Below are 12,279 nucleotides of genomic sequence, written 5' to 3' on the forward strand. Positions count from 1 at the left end.
TGGATAAAATAATCCTTGTATATAAAGATTTGTATGTCTGCCAACTTTTACTCTAAGATAAATTCTTAAATTTGGACTGTTACATCGAAGGGTATTGTGCACTTTTTAAAGATGTGATGTACAGTGTCAAATTGCCATCCAGAGAGATCATTATTAGGGATTCTGAGTTTTGTGTCTGCAATTTTATATCAGCTACAATTTAGGTAGGTCATTTATTCTTTTTAATTCATTAAAATGAGTTCTGAAATATTGGTTCCTAGTAAATGGTGGCTTGTAGCATAATGGATTTACTACTAAAATGGTATGTTTTTGTTTCTGATACTGTACATTGAAAAATCTGAACTGTTAGAATTGTGTAACTTACTAATTGATAAGCATTTTTAATAAAAATAATTTTTAAGTGAAACTTTTAGTATTCAAAAACTGAGCTTTATCTTATTTCTATACATAACAGGTAGTCATTTAGAAAAGGTCTATTATAAAAATTTCATATAAAAGTCATCCTAACCAGTAATGATCTAAAAATAGCTTTGTTATTTTTGACTGTACAATTTTATGGTTGTGGTTTAAGAATGAAATTTAAACTGTACATGTTTCTGCTGATAAACTCAAAAGTATTTGGTTGTAGCTTGATTGTTGTCTTTTATCACATTCTTAAATAATAGAAGACATTGGTAGGACTAACCAGTAGGAGTTTATCTGTTGAGTTTTTCTTTTAACCAATTATTACCAACTTTTTTCCAATTTTTTTTTTACTGGTCAAATGCTTATTGATATGCTTACTTCTTCCTTTAATTTTTAGATTTTTTTTCCCTCTCTTACTAAATACTTTCTGTCTTCTAATCTTCATAAGCATTTATATAATTAAATAACCTGACATAAAAGTCTAGGAAGGCTTTTTATGAAAATTGCTTAACTCTTCTGTATACATCCAGTTTCAGATTTCTGTGATTCTGATTTCTCATGCTTCTTAACTCTCATCTTTCCAATTCATTGTTTCTTCCTGTATGTGTAGATATGTATTGAAGTTAGTGGATCACAAGTCCTTACTTTTCAGCATAGCAGTCTGCATTTGAGAGACCAATGTTCAGTTTTCTTTGAGTAGTTTTTCTATGTCATCCTGGCAATTAAGAATTTCTGTCTTAAGCTTTATGACTTTGCCCACCCATTTCTACTACAAGGAAAAAAGTCTTACTGGAATATGATAAATAGGGAGTCCACCATGTTCCAGAGATCTTAGTTTAGAAGGGATAAGTTTTCCAGTTTTAAGGTAGGCTTATAAGTAAAATCAGTAACTTTGTCATTTAAAACCTTTATAGATTTTTAAATCTGTAAGTCACTGAACATAAACAGCATCTATATTATTGTGTCAATACCTAGTTTAATGTTATTCATTCATGACTTTGAACAATGGAAATGGATAGAATCCATACATTTAACTGGAAAATATGGTGCGTTTTCATCTTTTGTGAGATGAGAACCAGTGTATTTGGTCCTTAATTCCAAAATCTTCTATCTGTTGTCTTCTTTTTTTTACCTGAACTGTACCTCCATATCAAGGATTTCTGCTAAGCTTTATTCACCTTGCCCCTCTGGTTGCACAGCCCATGTCTTGGTGTCATCTTTGTGTGTTTTCGTCGTCTTTCATATATTCTATCTTCTTAGCCACCAGGTATGTCAAATCTTACTTTAATACTTCCTTTTTTTTTCCTATCTAGTATCCTAGTTCAGACTCTTCTCCAAATCCAGCACTTTCCAAATTGTATTCAGGGAATGTTTGCAAGTTGCGTAACCATGTAAGTTTATCACATCCCTCCAGGTGAACTCATAAATTCATTGAAGGCAAAAACCAAGTCTTATACTTTTTATTTCTGTAAGACCTGGCATGTGTTGAGTAAATAAATGCTTGTTGATTGACTTACATAAAAGGAAGATTAATACATTTTTTTCCTGAGTTTTGTGAGATATACATTATTTGTAAATATGCACATGCAAACCTGCCTTTCTTATTAACAGAATTTATTTTAATTAAATTCGTAACATTGAACTTGGCCTCTTACGATTGTGTAATGTGGCCTCTGGTTCTGTTTGCAGGCACATCTTATTCAGGTTATGAGGCAGCGGTGTACTCGGCCGCCTCCTCCTACTACCAGCAGCAGCAGCAGCAGCAGAAGCAGGCAGCTGCTGCCGCCGCCGCCGCTGCTGCCACTGCCGCCTGGACAGGGACCACCTTCACTAAAAAGGCGCCATTCCAGAATAAACAGCTGAAGCCAAAACAGCCTCCCAAACCGCCCCAGATTCACTATTGTGATGTTTGTAAGATCAGCTGTGCTGGACCACAGGTACTTTCACTGGGTGTTTTACCACTGTCTTTAATGGTTGTTGCTGATAGCTCAGGATGGTTGATATTCTAACTCTTGTGCCTACAGATAATGTTTACATTATCTTTGCGGTTAGCTTTTAGGTGACACATACATACTTCACTAAACAGTCATTTTTTAAAAGGTATTTGTATTGAGATGTAAGAATTCTGTTAAGAAAAAAACTGCAAAAATGATTATGAATGTAAATGGAAAATGGGCAAATAACCTTTTTTTTCCAGGAAAGAGACTTTGCTCTTTATATAAAACTTAAATTTAGCTTAAAAGTTTCATATTCAAAATAATTGGGATTAGGGGGTAAGGTTGGATTTTCATTTTTCTTTTAGCACACACAGCATATAGCCTTTATGCAAAATTTTCAACTTGAGACAATTGGTTATTGATTTCCTTAGCTCTTCTTCAAGGTCCATTTTGAGTGTATGAATAGAATTTTACAACTGAAAAAGGGTAACTGTAGAGATAGTTGAGCTTTTCACACTTGCATTAAGGATGACTGTCAGATATATTATTTTTTGGAGTATATAAATCTCAGAAGAAAATTGGCTTTCTGGAATATCAAAAATCCTTAAAATAAGTTCTTCTAATCTATAATTTTTAGGATAACATTGAGACTTACTTTTATATAAGCTTTATAGAGAATGTCACTTATTTCTGTATAATCTTCAGGAGGAAGTAGGAACTGTGGGAACAAGAAGGGTACTGGAAATGTCTTTTTCAAAAATATCAACTAATAAAGCATGTAGAACCTCAATTTCTTTTTCCTTGGTTGCTACACCTTGTAATATGTGACTTAGACATGAGTCTGTTTATAAAATCTAGGGAGTTGAGTTCCCTTCCCAACTTTATTAAGAACCAACATCCTTTCATGTTAATCCCGGGTGGCTGCAGACATTGCCCACCTGCCCTCTCCTCCAGCCACATGATTACATTGAAACTACTCTGTGATGACTGTTTAAAGGAGATGATGGTATGAGTGGCAAATGTAGACCTCTAAGAAGTTTGTTGAATATGTGGCACCCACATGAAAGGGTAAATATTGATGGCTCCAGGATGATAGGTTAACAGCAGCACCTCTGAGTATATAAGGCTGATCGATGATTTGGGTATCTGAATGTTTACACAAGAATAGGCCAATGGTACTTCTGCAAGTTGGAGGCAGTGCCATAGGGGTTTAATGAGCCTTAAAGGAAAATACTGAATTTTTTTTTTTTTTTTAGGAGAGCAAGGTAAAAGCTTTTATTTAGAAATAAAGTGAGAGAATCAAGCTCCTGGCTAATGCCAGGAGGAGACAAGAGAGCCCGAAAATACTGAAATTTTGAGTTAAGAGTCTAGGCGTGTATGTAAGAAGGGAGAGTAAGTCGGTTCAGATGTAAGGGGCCGTGGTTCCAGTCCTGGCGCCGTCACTAATCATGTGGCCTTGGGCAAGTTGAAGGCCTTTAACTTCTTTGGGCTTTTGTTTCCTCACTTCCATAATAAGGATTTTTCCTAAATAACTGAGGCTAATACTGTTCATGGAGGCACTTGAGGCCACCACTAGTGAGAGGAGAATCAAATGGCTGGGTCTTAGGTTTCCCTCTTTTGTTTGAAAACACAGAGCAACTTTTCTTGTGCATAAGATTTTATTTCGAGAAAGAATTCTCTAGTTTAAAAATTAGAGAGTCATCACTTTAGATAATTTCTCAAGTCTCATCTGGCTCTGAAAATTCTATGAAGAATACACAGTTATGTACTAATTATCTGTCTTAAAAACAACTTTAAAAATAAGATTTGAAAGGAACAATTTGGCCCCACTCAAGGAAAAAACAAACTACCCAGCAGTCCTTATTAACCTCCTCTCATTTTAATAAATCTCCTGCCTTCAAGAAAATTTTCAACATATATTTCACTATTTTGCTGCCTAGTACTACAATAATACTATTTTTCCTTACAAATATATGTGATTTTGTATATGTTAAAAATGTCTGTATTTTTCAAAGGCTTTGTTCAAGGTGACAGGGATTCTATGTTAAAGTGCATTCTAAGTTAGAAAAGTCAGTTCTGTAAATAAACATGCCTGTTTGTAAAGGCTTGTTACCATACAATAACTATTTTTCTTCTCATGATGTAGATACATTTTCTTCTCTCATCTTAATCCTATAATTACATAATTCTTTGTGGAATGATCACTGTTAATTATTCTCTATCCAGCATTAATATAAGCAGCAAAAGATGCAAATTCTTAAAAGTGACAGTAGTTATCTATATTGAAAGCATGGCTGCATACGACAGTCATCTGTAAATCGGTGTTAGATGACTGTATTGGTAATAAACAAGATACAAGAGTCATAGATAGATCACATAGGGAATTCCACATGCTCTTGTTCACTTGCTTTTACAATTGTTTAGTCCTCATTTTTAAATGAGTATTAGAGATTTTGGAATTGAAGAATTTCAAATGTAGACAAAATTATCAGAATTTACCCTTTTTGTTTAAAACAGACTTATAAAGAACATTTAGAAGGACAAAAACATAAAAAAAAGGAAGCTGCATTGAAAGCCTCACAAAATACCAGCAGCAGCAACAGCTCTGCCCGTGGGACTCAGAACCAACTGCGCTGTGAGCTCTGTGATGTGTCCTGCACAGGAGCAGATGCATATGCTGCCCACATTCGTGGTGCTAAGCATCAGAAAGTAGGTGTTTTTTTCCCACACACCCTCATGTCTTACTCTGTTTTCTTTTACTTTTTCGATGGGGATTTAAAAATGTAAAGGTGGCTTCAAAATTTGAAAACTTGCTTATATGCTAATATATGTAAAGCTGACATCAAATAATCATTGCTTAAAGAGGAAAAGACTAAAGACCTTCTTTGAATTGAACTAGATCTTTTATTCCAACTGGAAATTAGTTGTATCATTATTTTCCTCCTCTTGTTATGCTTGTCTTGATTGGCATGCATGTGGCCAAGTCATTTCATCCTTCTCACCTTAGTTCCCTCACCTGGTGGTAGATGGAACATGTATCCATATCTGCTTCCCATATGTTATTTTGAAAGTGATGAGTTTTGTGTATAAAAATATATAACAGAAAAAGTACAGCAAAGAAAAATAGAGTTCAGGTTTTCATTTCATATAGTGTCTTTCAGGGAAACTTAAAAATCTACTCTTTGAGTTTCCTCACAAATAAATATGCTTTTATTTTGTAGGTGGTTAAATTACACACAAAACTTGGTAAACCCATTCCTTCAACAGAACCAAATGTTGTCAGTCAAGCTACTTCTTCAACAGCTGTATCTACTTCAAAACCAACAGCCTCTCCTTCAAGCATTGCATCGAGCAATTGTACTGTGAATACTTCATCAATTGCAACTTCTTCAGTGAAAGGTCTTACAACTACAGGAAACTCGTCTCTAAATAGCACATCCAACACTAAAGTATCAGCAGTGCCTACAAATATGGCTGCCAAGAAAACATCTACACCCAAAATAAACTTTGTTGGCAAGTACTGAAGTTCTCTGTTTCTCCTAACTCTGGCAAAATGATGTTTTTCCTCCATTCCAGGATTAGCCCTTCTGCTTACACTGTAGTACTCATGTCCTCCCTGCTCTGGGACCTTGTTCCATCATGTATCTGTATTTTTTCCTCCAGTTCTTAGTCAGACCTCTAATGGTTTCTTCTCTCTTCCCTTCAGCCATATAGGTATACCTGTGTCTTCATAATCTTAAAACAGACATTTTTTCATTCCTATAATATTCTCAAACCAGTAACCCTAATTCTTTTTATACGTCTATACTTCTTTCTAGTGGTCAGTCTGTTATAGTGTTTCCACTCTGCTCTGCTCTTAGACTGCTTTCAGAAGTCACCAAAGACCTAATTACCAAACCCAGTGGTCAGTTTTCAGTTTCATCCTGTTGACCTCTCTAATATTTGGCACAGTGACTGCTGTACCTTAAAACTTGAGATACAGCTCTCTCTTGCTCCCTCTTATGTGTTGACACACCCTTTTCTTGGGTGTCTTTGTTGGTTCTCCTGCCTTCATGTCAGTAAATGGTGGTATTCCTAAGTTCTGATTCTGGTTCTTGCCTCACTCTACTCACCCGGTATTCATGAGTGATGTCATTCATATTAGTGTGTGCAGTGAATTTGAAATAATTGGGGCAAACTCAGAACCTCCCAACCTGAGTTCTAGATCCATCCATATTTTAGGTATTCTCTGGTTATCTGTACAGCTCTGTGGATGTCTGCCAGTGTCTCATTCTAACTTCTTACCTCATCACAAGAGTACCATGAAATAATCTCATAAATTTGCTGCTTTTCCACGTGGGAAACTTCATGACATTATTTATTATTTATTGCCTCCTCTGGTTATTTACCTAGTCCTTTTGTTTCTATTGCTACAAAAAATATCTTTTCTTCATAGCCACTACCTTGTTTTTAGGCCTTCAAAGTCTCTTCCTCAGAGCTCTCTCTCTCATTGCATCCAGTCTCTCCCAACACTTATAAAAGTCATTTTGTTAAAAATATATTTCAAATTGTATTAGTCTCCTGCTTAAAAATTTTCAGTGGCTTTCCCCTTGCATATAGGAAAAAACTATATCCCTTAGATAATGTCATCGAAGGCCCTTCACAGTCTGACCCCACATCGGTTATTTTAACTTTTACTTAGATAGTAGTTCATACTGAATTACTGAGTCTTCCTTGAATTTACTATAGTCTTCTTAAGTCTGTTATTACTCTTTTTTGTACACACTATCCTTCCTGTGTAGACATTCTCTTCTTTCTGCCTGGCCATTTCATACTTGTTACTCCTCTTTCAAAGCCCAGCTCAAGTGTCACACCCTTAGTGAAGCCTTTCCTAAGTGGGTCAGGTTAAAGGGCAATGGCTACTTTGCTTCACATTCTCACAGTACTCTATGCAGACTTACTATAGCACTTTTCACATTGTATTATTACTATTACTTATATCTTCCATAAGTTGTCGCCTCAGAGGCAGCTGTACTATGTCATATTACCAGAACTTGGAACAGTGCTCAGTTCCTTGGCAAGGAACTAAAGATACATACGTGAATTAGGCTTAGACCTACCTTTTTAGGTATTTGATGTTATGAGAGTGTGGTGGGGAAGGAGAGGATTATTGGGTGGGGGAGAAGGAATATCACCACATGTATTTTTTTAATAGGATTAAAAGCCAAGTGGTTTATGAGGTTCTTCAAAATTCTGAACTATTGTATGCCAAGTAGAAGTTTGACTATTGGTAGAAAAGATAAGAACTTTATATGAAGTTATTGTTGTACCAGCTTATACATTTATGCAGAAAGATACCTGAACTTTCCATAATTCTTATGTTCTCCTAGGTGGTAATAAGCTGCAATCAACAGGAAATAAAACAGAAGACTTAAAAGGAGCTGAATGTGTTAAAAGCACTCCTGTCACTTCTGTTCAGATACCAGAAGTAAAGCCAGACACAGTGTCAGACCCGGTTACACCTGCATCTCTTGCTGCGTTGCAGAGTGACGTGCAGCCAGTAGGCCATGATTATGTGGAGGAGGTATTAATTGGAGATTATGCTGTGAGATGAGATAAAAAAGCATATCACTTTGTTGCATGCATGCTTTACATGTAAAATTAAATTATATTCAATTAGATTTAGGTTACTCATGAAGAAATATCAAAAGAATCTTTGTTAAAGGTTTTTGAAAAGCATACCCTTTAAACTTGCCTAAGTGACATCACATTGTTTTGTTAACTTACCTCCTTCTCTGCTAATATCATCACTCTGCTATTGTAAAGTAACTTCCCATTTATTTGGTAGGCATTCTTGTAATTATCCTTCAACTATCCTCAACATAAAAAGCAAAAAATTGTGAGCAGCAAATATGCTGACAAAGAGCTGATTATTTATTTCTCTAAACAGTCACTTAATTTCTTATGTAAAGCTGAGGTTCTTGATTTAACAGATCTTGCTTATTTGGTTTCTCAAGCTGATTAGAAAACTAGTCCTGTTTTACAGGGAAAAGTAAACTCGGTAAAAACAGAGCTATTGAGGGAACATCAAAGGGACTTGTAAAGTATTTGCTGTTAGCAGAAAGAGTAACATCAAGTGGTATAGCACTACCCTTGCTCTGTATTGTAGAACATGTATGAGTTCTCTGAACTTCAGTGTCCATGTCTATTCAATTTGGGTATTCTCAAAGTTGTGAAAACTAGATGAAGTACAGTGCCTAGCATATACAGTAGGTTTGGTAAATATTTGTACCTTCATCTTTTTCCCCCATCAAGAAAAATAATGTATTTTGTTGGATCCTTGGTTTACAAGATGGAAAACTGGCTTATATAGTTTGTAAGTAGTTCATATATAATTTTAACTTAAAGTTATAGCTCTTAAAAGGTGTACAGAGCCAGAACACCGTAATCTCCAATGATAATCATTAAGTAATCAAGGAATTGCATTCAGAGCCAGTCTTGAAAGCTTGCACAATTTGAACTTATGTACTTACAGACTTAGGTAGTAATGTACTCCAGTACAATATAGACTTCCTAATAACATTCCCATCTATTTGTCTTCCTAACTAACTGGTCGTGGAATTAGAAAAAATTGACTTTGACTTTCTATACAGTTATATGTATAAAATCTTGAGCTTTGTAGATACTAGTATACCAAAATAATGCCTTTCATCATGTTATCTCCATCTTCAAGAACAGTACATGTATTCAGTAGCAGAGGTATTCAGTAACTATTTATTAGAGCATTTAATGTATCTAATTGGACAAAAGTATGAAAATTAATTACAAATAAATACATGCTAGCACATCTTGCACACCACAGTTAAAATTTCTAATATTTAGGTTGTTTCTATATTTAAAAGGATTTAAATATTAAATAATCTAAAGTATTATATCACCTCTTACATTTTTCTTAAAACTTAAAATATTATATTACTTCTTACATTTTTCTTAAACTTGTTCACAATATTTCTTTTATCAGAGAATCTGTGGAAGTTCATGAATAGGATCTTCAACTGTAGCGTTCCTTTTATGATTCTGGATTTTTTTCTTCCATATCAAGGTACGAAATGATGAAGGAAAAGTAATTCGATTCCATTGTAAATTATGTGAGTGCAGTTTTAATGATCCCAATGCTAAGGAGATGCACTTAAAAGGGCGAAGACACAGACTTCAATATAAAGTGAGTAAAATTTCAAGCATCTTTTTTTAAGCATCTTGGAACATTCTAGATGCAAAACAAAGCATCTGAACATAACTCACTGAGCCCATGAACTCCCACTCAAGATTAGGATCTCATGTCTTACTTAGATTCAGATTGTTGGTCTTTACTGATCAGTTTGTTATACACAGGTCAGAACAATATAACCTATTTCATTATTTTTAGTGAGGTGACAAAATGAAACTATAACACTGTTTACATCAGTGCTCATGAAAAGGTAATTGCTTCACTTAAACTGTTTTGGTAGAATTCCTACTAAAATGAATTTTGAGATGAGTAATTCTTCATGAAAAAACACTTCAAGTGTTAACTCTAAATACTGAATTTAAAGTTTTCTAATTAGGCTGGACTAACGCACTAGATACATGTTTTCTAAACAAAGAGGTTTGTTAAAGGGCAATACTTTTATATGAAAAGAAACTAATCACCAACTCAAGACATTTAAAGTCATCTGTTTACAAACAAGTAGAGGAAAATTAAATACCTGTTAATCCCCTAAGAATTTCATTCATTGATCACTACTAAGTTATATACTTTTCACATAGAAAGATGTAATTTTAAAGTTAAACAGGTAATGTTGTGGGTGGGAGAAAAAAAAGAATGTTTATTAATGTATTCTCAGCCTTTCCTGTGAGTCAACTCATTTACTGATTTACTTTTATAATGGGTATTTGCAACTAAAAGCCTCTGATGAAAGAATATGTGGGATTCTGTGATTTAAAATTATGTGTAGACTGTTGGAAGAGCTGCTAGTTTTTAAATGTCTTGTATATTTTAACAGAAAAAAGTAAATCCAGATTTGCAAGTAGAAGTAAAGCCTAGTATTCGAGCAAGAAAGATTCAAGAAGAGAAAATGAGGAAGCAAATGCAGAAAGAGGAGTATTGGCGAAGACGAGAAGAAGAAGAACGCTGGAGAATGGAAATGAGGTAATGTCTTTTAACTTTCAGTAGCCTGATAATTGGTTCAGCCTTTCTAAAGAAACTTAGCTATTCTGAGTATGTGGGTTCCATTCAAAGTAATCCAGATTTATTTAATGTACTTTTAATTTTCATTTTTCAAGTAGATCCTAGGTCTAGGAAAGAAATGCATTAAAATTAAGTTATTGGCTATTCTATTCTAGTATTTGACCGTGGCCCTGGTATTAAGAATTATGTGGTAAGTGGTATCTTACATGTATATATTAAATATACAAATGGTTTAATGTTATAAATACATGCCTTATCAATTTAAAACAATCAAAAGAGAACATTTAGTTACATGATAAAACTATCCTGAGAATAAGATTTAGTAGATTCTAAATATTAATAACATATTTCTTTCTAAAAAGAAACTTACATTAGAAACTTTAAAAGCTATAGGGGAGATGAAATGAGAAAACAACTTTCAAAGATACATAAATGTTTAGTTTTATTGATCTAACTAACATAACTTTAAATAGTACAATTTAGTCACTTTTACAATATTCACAGAGCTGTACAACCATCACCACAATCAATTTTAGAACATTTTCATCACAACCAAGGAAATTATGAATCCATTAGCAGTTACTGTCTGTTCTTCTCCCATCCCCTCCCTGTACCCCTAACCACTAATATACTTTCTATCTCTCTGCATTTACCTATTCTGGAGAATTCATAAAAATGGAATCATAAAATAGGTGGTCTTTTGTGTCTGGCTACTTTCACTTAGCATGATGTTTTCAAGCTTCATGCATGTATCAGTACTTCATTCCTTTTTATGACTAAATAATATTCCATCATTTGGATGTACCATATTTTATCCATTCATCAATTGTTGGATATTTATGGTGTTTCCCCTTTAAGGCTGTCACGAATACTGCTATGAATATTTGTGTAAAAGTTCTAAAGCACAATTTCAAAAAATAACAAGTATAATATATGCATAATTTATGACCCACTTTTTTCATTTATGTATCAACATAAAAAATTTTTTCCATGGTAGCTTATTTTCTTGTGCAGGTGTAAAATTTTCTTTATAACCAGTCCCATATTGTTTGGTATTTAGGTTGTTTCTAGTACTCCCCTAATATAATTATTACATTAACCATCCTTGAGGCTAATATTATTGTGTAAATCATAATAAGTTTATAAGAATAAGGGCACAGAAATGGAAACATTTGCTTGAAGGATGTCTTCTGTTTGTACTGGATAGTATAACCTACTGGTTCTCAAACTTTCTGATATCAGGACCCTTTATATTCAATAATTATTTGAAGACTCAGAAGAACTTTTGCTTATGTATACTTATCAAGATTTGCTACATTAGAAATTAAAACTGAGAAATCTAAATAATTCATTTTAAAATGACCTTTTAATTATATTCATCTACATAATTAAGTATAGTTAATGGCTATAATATATGACTATAAGGTATATTTAATAAATAACAATATGGTGAAAACTGACAAAATAACTATACTTCTTTCCCAGAATAGTGGGAATGACAGTATTGCACATTTTTGCAGATTTCTTTAATGTTTGGCTTAAGAGAAGGAAGCATGATTCTCGTATCTGCTGTGTGTAATATGCTGTGATGCCATTTTGCCTCTGGATAACTCCAGTGTATGCTCATAAAAAGAATGATAATAGAAAAGGCAAATGATGTGTTATATCATTATGAAAGTAATTTTGATGTCTTGGGTTCCCTGAGCCACACCTTGAGAACTATTGCTGTAA

General features: G+C 33.9%; 1 protein-coding gene across 5 annotated transcripts in view; it reads left to right on the forward strand.

Moving 5' to 3' along the window:
• Positions 1-12,279, forward strand: part of ZFR (zinc finger RNA binding protein) — a 72,009-nt gene that overhangs the window by 22,263 nt on the left and 37,467 nt on the right. For all 5 annotated transcript variants that reach the window (XR_005056885.2, XM_073237428.1, XM_037001799.2 and 2 more), the window contains 6 exons: positions 2,095-2,342; positions 4,860-5,051; positions 5,564-5,855; positions 7,712-7,905; positions 9,424-9,543; positions 10,364-10,509. Coding sequence is in view for 4 of the 5 variants with exons in the window: in XM_073237428.1 (XP_073093529.1) it covers positions 2,095-2,342; positions 4,860-5,051; positions 5,564-5,855; positions 7,712-7,905; positions 9,424-9,543; positions 10,364-10,509 (1,192 nt within the window). In the remaining variant the exon portion in view is untranslated. The remainder of the gene's footprint in view (positions 1-2,094; positions 2,343-4,859; positions 5,052-5,563; positions 5,856-7,711; positions 7,906-9,423; positions 9,544-10,363; positions 10,510-12,279) is intronic.

Source organism: Manis javanica, chromosome 1, assembly GCF_040802235.1.
Source record: "Manis javanica isolate MJ-LG chromosome 1, MJ_LKY, whole genome shotgun sequence".
Taxonomy (NCBI): domain Eukaryota; kingdom Metazoa; phylum Chordata; class Mammalia; order Pholidota; family Manidae; genus Manis; species Manis javanica.